The sequence below is a fragment of the Hyposmocoma kahamanoa genome, unplaced genomic scaffold (genome assembly GCF_003589595.1).
Source record: "Hyposmocoma kahamanoa isolate Upper Pololo Valley unplaced genomic scaffold, ASM358959v1 96469, whole genome shotgun sequence".
NCBI classification, from domain to species: Eukaryota; Metazoa; Arthropoda; class Insecta; order Lepidoptera; family Cosmopterigidae; genus Hyposmocoma; species Hyposmocoma kahamanoa.
In genome coordinates, this window is record NW_020655203.1 from 1 (window position 1) to 14,388 (window position 14,388).

The 14,388-nt window shown below is 34.8% G+C and overlaps 1 protein-coding gene across 1 annotated transcript; it reads left to right on the plus strand.

The window, feature by feature from the left end:
* The first annotated feature begins 2,261 nt into the window (after nt 1–2,261).
* LOC113238527 (aldehyde dehydrogenase, mitochondrial-like) lies at nt 2,262–12,043 on the plus strand. The gene is made up of 5 exons (XM_026475352.1): nt 2,262–2,432; nt 2,710–2,858; nt 3,267–3,363; nt 5,641–5,809; nt 11,869–12,043. The coding sequence occupies exons 1-5, from the start codon at nt 2,334–2,336 to the stop codon at nt 12,021–12,023; spliced, it is 669 nt and encodes a 222-aa protein (XP_026331137.1). The 5' UTR covers nt 2,262–2,333; the 3' UTR covers nt 12,024–12,043.
* Nucleotides 12,044–14,388: the final 2,345 nt, after the last annotated feature.

Sequence of the window (14,388 nt, forward strand, 5' to 3'; positions counted from 1 at the left end):
AGTAAAAATTCTTTGAATACGTACATGCTTAAACATTTACTACGATAAGACGATTTGGAACATCAAAAAAGAAAGAGATGGCATTATATAGCTCACGTAGCGTTACCTCTTTCCTATATTTAGTAAAGAATAGACAATACTGGGAAATCATTCTTTCATTCAATCACTTTTGCAATAATACAATCATTACTTGGTAGACGGGTTCGTCATGGTACGAATATGAGTAATATTATAATAAGCTTGCATTGAAATAGCGATGGGCGAGTCGAGTTATTTAACTCGGTTAACTCGAATTACTTCTATAACGAGTCAACTTGAGTTACTTTTTCATAAACTCGAGCTAACTCGGTTGAATCCGCCATATCGAATACTTCATTCATAAAGCGCGTCAGTGACCTTCAAACCCCGCTCGAGTCGCAAGAGACGGGCGAGTCGAGTTATTTAACTTAAGTTACTCCCACAACGAGTCAACTCGAGCTAAACTTTGTGAACTCGAGCTAGCTCGGTCGGTTCTGGAAAGGTATGGGGTGTTATATTAGGCCAACACCAAACGGCCATAAGAAGTTAATTATATAAATATACTCTCAAACAAAAACAATTTTCCTGAGCAATAAAAACGAACGATAATCTATCACGTAATAGTTAGTGTTTCTTGTGCATAATCTGACTTACTTATAAAATCGATACATTATAATCATGGCTCAATACTTAATTACGACGACATTAGGTGTAGATTTTTTACTTTATCGATTGTTTAAATAAATCATTATACACATACATAAATCAATATACTTTGATTTTTTTCAGTGCAACACTAGCAACGTTTGCCCAAGGAATACAATGAGATAACATAATGGGAGTTGCATTAGGTGGAAGCAAGACGCATATATGAATTGAAACAATTGATGGGTGTTGTCAATTGTTTTACTGCAAATTGACCAGTTTAACTTGAACTATGCTATAATGTACGAAAATTGAAAAATTACATATTTAATTACCAGTGAAATGTGATTCCGTTTGTTTTGTAATTAGATGGTTTGCTGTTTTTCTCACACCACCGAATTATTGTCGTTATTACAATAAATACAGAATATTTTCTGGAATATACGGAGAAGTATACACAGGTCAATAGTTGGCCTGTCTCGCAAACTAATTGTAAGAGATACTAGCCTGTTTATACTATATTTCAGTGCAAACGAGAGTTGATATTTATAAGAGCTGTATCGCTAATGTGTTACCAGAAATATATGGCCCTTATTTCGTCTCTATTTCTGGTTATATGCTCGATGCGAAAAGCCAATAGAGGTGGGTGATAAATAATGTCACGATGAAAAAATCACCATGATCCGCCGTCAAACAGTATCACCGTGACTCGTTCCGCAGGAACGACGTTCCAAAATCCCATAAGTGTTCCTCCGTTCCAATAGCTATCCCTGTCACTCACATCGCGACATACGTATTACAATTTACATACAATGCGCGATCTCCGTTCCGTGGTGACTGGACGCCACTCGTTGTAGTTCTCTTCAAATCGGACCATTTCGGCGATGGGAGTGAGTGAGATAGGATGACTTTCTTTGCTCACTCACAAGGGTCGTAAGTGCTTATTACTACTAGAAAGGGCAGATGAAAAAAATCTGCAGCAGTTACTAAAAACCTATTTATTAACAAAATAAAATATTTTTGTATATTTGTTTTATTATGGGAAGAGTTGATATTTTATATTTATGTATAATCTACTTTGTGTAATCTACTGGAAATATTATATACTTTACACTTTATTGCTATTTTTAACAATCCAAAGGTTCGCATTAAATAAGTAACAAACAAAATTACATTAAATACAAAATCAACTTTTTGAATGGAATTGAAACTTATTACAAAGGGAGTAAAAACTTAAATCATTCTATAAAAATCGGCTATAAGTATTAGAAAGAAGCTGGCTAAAACCGTATATCGTGATGTAAGTTATAGGCGTGACAAGGGCACGGAAGTAACAGTCGTGACAATTTTGGAACCGGAAAGACCGTCACGGCGATAGAAATGTAACGCTATTCCCCATGTCTAAAAGCCAAGGGAAATAAGAAAAATCCATCAAGGGTCACAATCGTCACAATATTAATAGGTCTAATCGAATCAAGAGAACACCAAACTTGACATTTTGTACCGTCTTTATCATGAGCGTCATAGAGTTGAATTTAGTGTCAACCCTAAAGTCGGTGCTGATTTTATCAGTATCAGTCAGTTGCCGCACAGATTATATACTAGTCAGAGTTTGGAGTTGCCGGCCGGCAAGTGAAGCTGCTAGACGTATAATAATATAATTATTGAAAATGTTGAGGAACTTAAGTAAACTAGTTCAATCGCAAAAGGCCAAATTGGCGACTGCTGCGCCGGCTCCTCAGTCAAAGCCTGAGATTCTATACACAGGAGTGAGTATTATGTACCTATTCTTTGATTTCAACGTCCTACAGCTGCTACTGCTTAAATTGAATAGGTAGGTAGTTTCATTTGTGTGTCTACATACCTATCGTTCGGGTTATCAAGTCTATATTTAGGAGGCGTCTAATAAATGCGTGCAAAAGAAGTTTTGTTAGGGAAGTAGGCAACTTATTTATTGTATTCGTTATTTAAATCGTATTGTATCTTTGTTTAAATCAACGATATTTATGTAGTAGCGTTAATTTAAATATACTATTTTCGTCCTAGCTTTTCATCAACAATGAGTGGGTAAAGTCATTGGATGGGAAGACATTCCGAACAGAGAACCCAGCGACTGGCCAAGTGATTGCAGACGTCCAACATGCTGGTAAGGCTGACGTGGACCGTGCTGTACAAGCTGCTAAGGAAGCCTTTAAGTGAGTTTTACTTTATATCAACATATTCTTATGTTTTTGAACAACTGCACAATCTGTTAATACTGTACAATTTACTATAGACAAATTGTGATCATTTCCATCCTATCTGTTCCTTGAGGTACTAAAACATCATTTAAAATGTTCAAATAACAGTTGCAATTGAATATAGTCGTCAGGATGCACCTGAATGGATATCAAAGCAGATGAAGTTGTGGAATCCATTTTTGATTTTTCAACCAGTGGCTGTGTCTCTGATAAGATGTTCCTAAATACTCAACCTAGTAGGTGTCCACGGCAAAACAATGCAGTAAAACATGGTGCTATTGTTGGCCTTTATTCAATAAGTTAACATGTGACATAAAAATGTAACTTTGATTTAAGCTTAACACAATATTATCTTTTCTTTAGACTTGGCTCACCATGGCGAACAATGGATGCGTCGGAGCGCGGCCGACTGATCAACAGACTGGCTGATCTTATCGAGAGAGACAAAGCTTACTTGGCTGTGAGTAATATGTTTTACCGCCACTGATCCGAAAGTTACGAGGTAAAGCGACTTAACACTGTGTAAGTGTCCCTGTGGCTCTGGCACATGGTGAGGAGATGGAACACTGTCAGGTTTTAGTCTGTAGGAGAACCCTTCGCCTCCCCGGGCGGAGGGTATCCATTGGGATTTCCTGATGTAAAGAGGTTAGTTTCATGAGCCCAGATATCAAATAAGTAATTCACTAAAAACAATGAATAAACCAATTTTTTATAACTTTAAATATTACTACCATTTGTTTCAATGACAATGTTGGGAATACCATGTTAAAAGGGTGTGGTTTATTATGAAAATAGTCCTATATTATAAAGAAAAAAGATCCAAAGTGTCAAGCTTAAAGCTCTCTTGACTGTAGTGTAGGTACCTATGTGTAGCTATGTATTTGGTGACATTCATTCATGAGTGCTATCTGTGCAAATATTGTTCCATAATGTGATAGATTATAGAATAAGTATCTAATCAAGTATGATGACGAATACAGCATATCATTTTGATAATTATAACAATATTTTTATGATGTATTATGAAAATACTTGTACTCAATATAAGTGCAATACAACAGAAATGATGTAAAAGTAAATATTATCATGGAGAACTGAGAATAAAAAGCCTCTGTATTATGCTAATGAATGTGAGCATGTGCAATGCTTAGTTGTTGGCAATGTCCATTCAATTTTGACTACAGCTGTACTTATAGCTATCTACAATATTATTGATATAATTATTTGTCCTGTGATACTATATCTATAGACATCTGCTACAATGTGACATTTAGTAAATAATAATCAAATATACTTTGCTCCTGCAAATTTTATATTTTATATAGGTTCTTTAGGTCCCTATAGTTCCTAGTAGGCCTTCCTCTTTTGAATGGAACAGTTGAAAAGAAAATCAACTATTCCATAATATATTCATACTATACCTATTCGATCCAAATGTATGAAAGAGCTAGTACCTATGTAAATTATTATGTAATTAAGACTGGGTTTTAAAACATTTTTCAAGCAAATTACCTATATTATAATTATAATAAGTATATATTATAATATTAATAATATTAATTACCATATTATAATTATATTATAATTAGTACCCTGCCAACCAAGAGTTCTTTTAACATAAAACTTATTTCATGGACGCTTTGAGTATTTGTTTTCCATTGTTTATGTTAAACATCTTTGTATGTATTATGCAACAAAACCAACCTTGTGGTTTGGTCTTGACTTTGAATCGACAATGTTTTATCATTTTTATTAGCAAAAGTATAAAACCACAAAAGTACCAATTTTTTCTTTTTTTTTATAATAATAACGTGCACACTCAACATAGCCCCGCACTAGGCAAACCCTGCGTCGCGGGTGCCATGGACACACACATAGACAACCACAAATTACACCCAAACTTACGAGAGAAATAAATGTAGGCCATACAAATATTTCTCCCGGCTCGTGAATCGTACCTGGGACCTCTGCGTGGCAGTCCGGCATGGTAACCATTCGGCCACGGAAGCAGTTATTTAAAGTTGAATCTTACATAATTAATACATTTTATATATTATAAAATGTATTAATTATGTAAGATTGATCGATGGATCGAACTAACAGCGCCTTTATGGGCTTTGATTTTGCAATTGTTTTTATTTTGCAACTTTTGGTACGGTTCAAAAGTTGGAAAATCAATACAATTACGTACTTATGTGACTAATCAATGTTACTTCCCGTTGTTACTTCTCATACGTTATAACTTGGGTAACCTCTATAGCGTCACTCAGGGCGAGAAGATACCATGCTCGATTCCTGGTAATTAAGAAACAAACTTCTCTAAGGGTTGCTTCTACAGAGTAACCATGTAGGGTGAAAGACAGCACAGTGACATTAGTATTCTGTTTTTTCGGTTTTGTTAACAATATATCGAGCAGCTTGTTACAAATTGGCCATGAATCACACAGACAAGTTGGCAAACATCTCAATGTCAAAGGTACTAGGTACTAGGTACTAGGTAATGCTTCTCAGGTACGGAACTGTATTCTACAGCCAAAGAGTTCCATTTTCAAATGTTGTAATTACTTTTGAAATATTGTCTATGTAAGTGGCCAGTTCCAGTAATTTATAGTACGCCGTATACGTATATGTAGGGCATGACGAACTACAGACTGGGTTTCAAATTACACAATTAGGTCCCAGGAATAAGTAATTCTCTGGCACATTTATTATAAATTTTTAATATTTGCCTTTCCAGAGTTTGGAAACTCTGGACAACGGCAAGCCATACCTAGCAGCGTATCATGGCGATGTAAATGGCGTGATCAAAAATCTACGTTACTACGCTGGTTGGGCCGACAAAAATCATGGGATGACGCTCCCAACTGATGGGAAATACTTCGCTTATACGAGACATGAGCCTGTTGGTAAGCCACGCTCCTTAGGTTTGCGCAACTTACTCCCGGTGAAAGTCAAACGTATTGATAAGCGTTAAGTAGCAATTTACCGCGTAAAGGTTCAGCAAATTAAATTCAGATGACAAAAATTAACCGCCCGTTTTCAAATCGTGTGTCTAGAAATTCATACATTTTACTTCTACATACACTCGTTCGATGTACGCGCGGTACCGCCGCGTTCAGAGGAAATACTTCAAAACTCGCACATATGCGCCAGCCATTCTCACATTCGGTGTCCTCGGCTTAGTTACTGTACCCATTTCGGTGTCCTCAGCTTAGTTACCGTACCCATTTCGGTGTCGTCAACCTAATTACAGTAACCAATAACCAGTAATCATCGTTTCCATAAAATCTTTGTCTTAATAACTCGAAAACTATTTTGTCTATTCTAATGAGATTTAGACATATTGATAGTTAAGCTTAAATTTGTTCATATTTCAATGTTATTGGGTATATTAAGCGAAAAAAAAGCAATGACTACGGTAATTAGGTTGAGGACACAGAAATGGCTAAAGTGAGAACACTGAATGTGAGAATGGCCGGTGCATCTGACAGTGTACCGAGAAGATGCAGATATATAGGTATTCGTGATAGTTACCTACAGCAATTATTATTTTTTTATTATTACGGAACCAAATTAAAAAAAATTGCTATAAGTTGTTTGTTATCTTATCACGATTACATTATATCATCAACGGAATCATGGTTGCAAAACTGTGTGATGTGTACAATACACCGGTATCCTATATTTATTTACCGTATAATCTCACTTTATTTGCTGTAGACCAATAACCATTTATTACCTAACCAAAAGCAAATATGTAGTTTGATATTAGAATTAGCGATAATATTTGTAAAGAATACTTTTACTATAACTACATAATATATTGTGATACATGATATGCATGCCTCGTAATTTTGATAGCAACAATAAAGTAGCTCGTCATAGTTTATCGACTTTTCAACGCTATCAATATTATTCACCTATTATTTGATGGCAAACAACACAAAGTATTATTATCTAATAAAGTGCAAGCTTCGTAACTATTACATTGTTACAGAAGTTCACAATTGCATTGTTAACCTTATGTCTTTTACTTTACATTCCACCAGAGAACAAAAAGGAAAGTGAATGGACACTCACCTAGCTTTAGATACCGCAACACGCCCCGCACATTGGCGGTCACATTGACTGAACGACAACAAGGCTGTCGGCGAGCCGTTTTCGCGCTAAGACGGATTTGATATTTGAATATAGTTTTCGTTTATTCATTATGAAATTTGTACGTTAATATAGTATCGTAAATTGTGCGGTGTACGGCTGTTTTTGTTTATCATCATCTAAACGGAATAAAGAGAGGAGTTTCTTTCGTGTCCCGAAAGAAGAAAGTAAAAAAAACTTATGTCTGGGACTCGTTCAGTTACTGTTTTCTTCATTTATGTAGTGCAGAGTAATATATAATACAAATTTATTATATGAATATAATGAGATGCCTTAGCTTCGTGAGCTAGTAGACAAGGGGTTCTCGAATTTTCAAATTGTATTGCCGATAAATATTACGTAGTGAATATACCAATTATTAACTAGGTAATGATAAACTTGGACAGGCAATTTCAAATACCTTGGTTACCTAATTTAAAAGTACCTGTCCAAAATATAATATTTAAAGCGCTTTTAATATATTTTTTAAATAAATCTTCAGTATTATTCTAGTCAGTGAATTAATGAAAAATATAATATTATATCGATATAAATACATAATGAACATGTGTCATTATTAGGATAACTTAATACTCGTTTCCGTAAAACACGAATGACTCTGAGGTTTGCCTATTAGAAACTAGTACATTACTTATTGACAAAAAAGAGCTATCAGCTAAAAAGGTAACAAATAATTAAGAAACTGAAAACGTATATACTTAAACTAAAAATTAATTCATGCTATACTATAGTGAAATCGCATTATTTTGTTACTGTTCCAAAATTAAATATAATGGCCATTTTACTTTCTTATTATAACTGCCAAGCAATTAAAATTATTGAAAGTATTTTCAACTTAGTAGTATCTTATTATCATATTGATAGTGATGCACGATAAAAAAAACCCAATGTCCATTCATCATGGTAATATCGATAACATCTATCATGACAATGTGTAAATATCTATGCAATTTTCGTGGCCATGAAAATATCGTGCCCCATATGTCTTGATGTACCTACAGGGAACAGGTACATTATTTTACATTATTACATTATTTTTAAAGTAGGTACATTATTATTTAAGGTTACATTATAGGAAATTTAATGGGAGAAGTTCTTACACTATGCTGAATACTGTCGGGGAAAGGAATTAGATGGTTTTGCGTTGGGTTCCAGGCCACTCTGATATCAAGGGTAATTGGGCAGTTGATTAGCTGGCAAAAGCTGGTGCTAGGAAGGCCTTTATTGGTCCCGAATCTTATATAGGGATAGCTTGCAGCCTGGCAAATGTTCCTCTGCTGAGCCAGAGCACGCACGTCTCTTGAGACGTCTGTTGGGGTCTCGAGCAAAAGCCCTGATAGCTGCTTACAGTTCAAAACACTGTTAAGAAGTTGTAACACAAACAGAAATGGCATCAAAATGTAGACCAGAGCCTTAAAAAGGGTGTTGTGACTTGACGCGCACACCAAATATTTGGCAGAGTGAAAATAGACAGTTTTTTTTATAATACCAAGTGGCGGCACGAACAAGTCGTGCGCCTGGTGGTAAACGACACGTCTATCCATAACAGTTGCAGTGCCACTCAGAGCTTTAAATCGCAAAGATCTCAGGTCTGCGCCCGTCACTCTGAGACTAATACTAAGTTGACAAGTCCTACGTGCCTCTAATTCACCAGCACCTTTCATTACTGCCTGGCGGCAGAAATAGGTAAAGGTCTGTCCTTTCAAAGACATTACGATATTTTTAACCGATTTCAAAAAAAGGAGGAGGTTCACAATTCGACTGTATGTTTTTTTGTATGTACGTTACGTTACTTACGTTTGTGGGCCGATTTTGATGATTATTTTTCTGTTGGTGGTCCCATTTAAATTTGAACAAAATATTCCACCTCTAAGGGTGGCAAGCAAGGGGATTAATGACTTTTGAGGTCGGTTTTTTAGTACTTTGTACTGAGATTATATTAAATCAGTTTATCCGTTGAACTAGCTAAAATTGATTGAAAATCGCAAATTTGTTTTGCAATTTTATTTTGTCATTAAAATTGGTACAAAAGTACAGAAAACACAACGCATTAGAGTGCTAACCTCAGACGTAGTGTCAGTGAAACAAATTATTAATATTCAACGACTCCAAAAACAAATAAATTCAGATTTACTCGAAATGTAGATCAGGCAACACGTAAGGAAACTCTATCGAAAAATCAATTACAATCATTATGTATGTACATACGCGCTAGCAAAATTCATTCAGTAATACAACAATAACGGATTAATATTATGAATGGAGTAATGAATGGTTCATTATATCTCAAAGATAAGTCATACTATATAGATATAGAAATAAAATGTACAAACACTGTTTTAGTATAGAATGAGAATATTTAATAAATATACAAGCAAAATCAGCGTAATTGACATTTTTTTATAAGTAAAAAAAAGCTTTAGGTGCCACTATCTCGAAAGTTACCGAAATGCAACTGCGTTAGTTATGTGTGACAAAGATGGCAAAAATGGTCTGCTTATATAAAACGCCCACATCGTTTAATTATTAAATTGCTGTTCGTCCACTACCACTCATGAAATGTCAATAATACAATGTGTACACAGGTTCTTAAAATATATCAATAATGCAATATTTTCTTGATGTCATGACGCGTGTATGTCATATATTATGTGTATGTTTATTTTTAATGTTAACAATCTTCATAAGCTTATGCATTGTCCCACAAAACTATGCAATTTACGTTCGAATTATTAGAGTAACCGTTCCGAAATATGGGGGAAAAATAATCTCTCGTTGTAAGAAACCTGTAATTATGCAGGGTGTAAAAAGACGCAAAAATAATTGCTGGCAAACAGCTTTTATTCTTAGGTATTAAAAAACAGTTTTTTTAGAAATTTGAATTAAATGTCTGTTTGAAGGAAAGTTTAGTAATAACATTTCAAAACAGATTTCGTAAAAAACTGGAAAAATTTTCACTTTGACCCTCAATATCTCCTTAACTATCAGGTTCCCAGACATGACCTCTCATACAAGACAATACTAGTAACGATAGGAAGAATACGTAGTTCTCGTTTTCGTTAAGGGTCTATTTATACCCTGTTCAGTAACAACAAAACTGAAACTAAATAATATATAAGATTTATTTATTGAGATTTTTTTGTGAAATAACTACTAATTTTGTTATGATTATGAATACAAAGATCGAACAATCAGATTTTTTTCCACTCCTTGGGCGTGGTCACACCGGGTCGAGGAAAACCATTTTTCTATGTGTTCGATTTTTCTATTCGTAATCATAAAGATATTTACATGTGACCGGTTAAGCCGATTAGAGGGGGTTGTCAATCTCGTATCGTTGGTCCTCGTTACGTTAATATATAAATTTCGTTTAAAAATGTCGATTACGTTTGTTATTGCAAGACAAATTAGCGTTCTTTATGATTTTCATTATCAACCCATCACGGCTTCAGTTGATGATAATTTTAGGGTGTGTAAAAGACAGCTAAAGCAACCACTAGTGTTAAAATCACGAAATAATACGGCGAATTATTGAAGTAAAAATATAAAAACTGAAAATTACTAAAATCAAATAACTTCTTTCTAATTTGAAAAAGAATTGTGGTTTTTTAAAATCTTTATTCAGACAAAAATGACTCAATTTTCATATTCCCATTTGTATTAGTTTACACTATAGAAATCTAGTAGAATAAAATAAAACACAATAAAATGCACAATAAAATTCGACTTTATAAACACTGTAATGTATTCATTCTGTCTGCTGCTGTCTCTAATTAGAGGCTTTAGGCCAGACGTAGGCTCGGATTCCATTCCTATTTTGTGGATATTCCAAGAATTGGCACGGGGCGTTTCGCTTCTACATTTGTTTGGCGAACGCTTATGGATTGGAATTTACTGCCTGCAGACTTGTTCCCTGAACGGTGTATCTTGGGTCTTTTCAATGCGAGAGTGAATAGGCATTATTTAGGTGTGCATGCTCCATCGTCGACCTCATCGTTACTTGCCATCAGGTGAGATAAAGGTCAAATGCGCACTTATTTTTTAATATAAAAAAGGCCATAATCTGGCTCAATTTGAGGACTTCACACGTCTGCGCAGAATTACTTGGACCTATTCTGTCATAAATGTTTCATCATTTCATTGTTTCACTGCTCACGTCATACCAACGTCCTCACTATAACAATCCTATTTCGACTTCTCCTACGTAAGATATCGTTACCAAGTTTACAAGGGAGCGTTTTAAAGTTCTGAATTCTCTGAACACGTAACTTTAGCATTTCTCAGTTTTATTCGGCAAAGCTCGTTACTCACATAGGGCATTATAAAATCCTAGATATCGATTAGACGAACAAACACAATTTATTTTATAATTTTATACTGTCACCCAACTTGCACAGTTTCACTTTAGTTTACCCGCTTGTTGACCCACATCTGCATTAGGATAAAATTATAAGATAAATTATGCTTGTTTGTTGTTTGATTTTATAAATACTTTATGTTAGTTACGAGCTTTGCCGAATAAAACTGAGAAATGATAAAGTCACGTGTTTTGCTCATTTCAGAGAATTCGAAACTTGAAAACGCTCCCTTGTAAACTTGGCAATTTCGACGTACGATACTTTACGTAGGAGGGGTCGATTTATTGTTTTAAATTTATTTCGTGACTTTTGATGGAAAACCTTCAGTCAAATGATTAAAATTAACATAGTAATATAAAACAGGAATGGTAATAATAGTAGTAGAACAAAATACAATTTTTTTCTATTGTATTTACGACGAATTTAAAAAATATTGACTATGTTGCCAGGTGTATGCGGACAAATTATCCCTTGGAACTTCCCTCTGCTTATGGCGTCGTGGAAGTTGGGCCCAGCATTGGCAGCAGGCAATACCTTGGTGCTCAAACCTGCTGAACAGACCCCACTGACGGCGCTGTACGTTGCACAGCTCGTCAAGGTATGACTTTTCAAATTGTTCCCCCTTTACGTCGACTCTTTAGAGACGTCTCACTTTTATTATGTTTACGTGCAGTCTATAATAATATATCTCGCTTTTATTCTCTTTAGATCGAATGCTATAAGTACAGCTGAAAAGAAAATTCAAATCCAGTTTAGTGATTATTATTTGATTTAGCACTTTACGTAAATAATGAAAATTTATGTGTCGTAAAACTTTGTATTTTGTAAGTTTTTTAGAGTAGAACGCTTGTGGTGATCATATTATATTATGAATGTGATATTATTTCTTTTGTTTCTATATATTATGCTATTATAGGAAAATGATTATTTACACATTCCTTATGAAGAAATTATTTATATATAAATTGCGAAGGACAGTCATTAGTTATTTTTATTGGGCATCAATGCCAAATAAAATAATTCCTTTAATCATTATTCAATGTTTTGAATTTTCTGTTCTACTGTACTCATTGACCTACACTGCACTTAACGAAGACTACGTAAAGGGAATAGAAACGTTAAACGTTAGGAACGATTATCTCAAAATAAGCTTTTACAACAAGACGTAGTAAACAATTGTAGTTTTCCCAGCACACAATTAGCGCCTGATTTGTGGATTGATGTGATGTGATGTGTTTAATAATTTACCAAATGACATTAAATTACTACAAAGACGTACTTTTAAACTACAATTGACAAGATGGCTTTTGACACATTGCTTCTATAGTAATAAAGAATATTTCGAATTTACAAATGCTAATTAACATTATATTAAAATGCAATTAACTATACATATATACACAAGACTTAATAAATTCCATAACATTTGCACACCTGCTTGCAGGTTGAATACATTGCACCTAAATTAATTTAAGATCTGTATATTTTTACTGTATTCTGCCAAATAAACCTATTCTATTCTATTCTATCCGTAGGTGGAGGCATGGAGACCTATAGCACAGGGTATCCTAGTTTAAGCTGGTTTACAACATAATATTGTGGTATTGTTGTAGAGTTGTGTGTGAAGGAAATAAACTATATAATAGGGGTTAAAGTATGAAATTGCCGATTTGTACTGAAAATCTAAATTGTTTATTTTTTAAATTTTTAACAAGTTTATTTAATCAAAATAGTTGCCATTATTATCTATACATTGCTGCCATCTAATGGGAAGGTTATTAATGCCTTTGCGATAGAACTCCGACGATCTAGACTGCACAAACTGTGTGAAAGCATTTTGTACTGCCTCCTGGGAAGAAAACTTCTTGTCACGTAGATAATTGTCCAAATCACGAAAAAAATGGTAGTCCGTTGGAGCAAGGTCTGGTGAATACGGAGGATGACGAATGGTTTCTAACTGCAGTTCCTGAAGGGTCAAAATGGTTTCTCGTGCTGTGTGAGGTCTCGCGTTGTCGTGGAGCAATAATGGTGAAGATCGATTCATGAGTCGGGGCTGTTTTACTGCTAGTTTTGTCAACATGGTTCGGAGTTCGGCACAATAGACATCTGCCGTTATTGCTTGACCAGATCGGAGAAAACTATAGTGAATAACACCATGCTGAGACCACCAAACAGTTACCATTACCTTTTTATTGGTAAGTTTTGCTTTAGGACACTGTTGTGGCATTTGACCTGGGGTCAGCCATTGCATTTTTCCGGTTATCATAAAGAATCCACTTTTCATCACATGTTACAATTCGATCCAATATTCCTTCATTTCTGTACCGGTTCAACAAGGCAACACAAGTTTCAACACGCGTTTCTTTCTGCAGATCAGTCAAATCATGAGGCACCCATTTTTCGTATTTTTTTTATTTTATTGATTTGACGCAAGTGAGTCAATATTGTGGGTAAGGTAACGTTAAACCATGCCGCTAATTCCTGGGTAGTTTGACTAGGATCGGCTTCCACTATCTCTCTTAATTAATCGTTATTCACCTGTGTGGGCGGTCTTCCTCGTGACTCGTTCTTTAAGTCGAAATTTCCATCACGAAAGCGTTTAAACCAAAATCGCACGGTGCGTTCATTAGTAGACCCCTCTCCAAACGCAGCATTGATATTGCGGGCTGTTTCTGCTGCGTTAGTTCCGCGTCGGAACTCGTATTCAAAAATCACTTGAATTTTCGCAGTATCCATCTTTCTTGTCTAAATTGAATAACAAAAACAATTGAAAGTCGATATTCAAATGTTTCAAATTTAAAAAAAAAAAATCACAGAAACCATTTGAAAAAAGTTTCATTCGAAAACCTCAAACCATGAAGATTCTATGAAAATTCAAAGAACCTATTGCAATAAAACGGCAATTTCATACTTTAACCCCTAATATTATAATGTTATGGTTCCAAAATTTCGCTTTCATTAAGCCATCC

What these genes read in the sequence shown, in the direction of transcription:
- LOC113238527 (XM_026475352.1), top strand. Translation starts at nt 2,334, where the DNA reads ATGTTGAGGAACTTAAGTAAACTAGTTCAATCGCAAAAGGCCAAATTG. An exon ending in GAGACAAAGCTTACTTGGCT is followed by an intron (nt 3,364 to 5,640) that starts GTGAGTAATATG and finishes TTGCCTTTCCAG; the next exon opens with AGTTTGGAAACTCTGGACAA. An exon ending in TACGAGACATGAGCCTGTTG is followed by an intron (nt 5,810 to 11,868) that starts GTAAGCCACGCT and finishes CTATGTTGCCAG; the next exon opens with GTGTATGCGGACAAATTATC.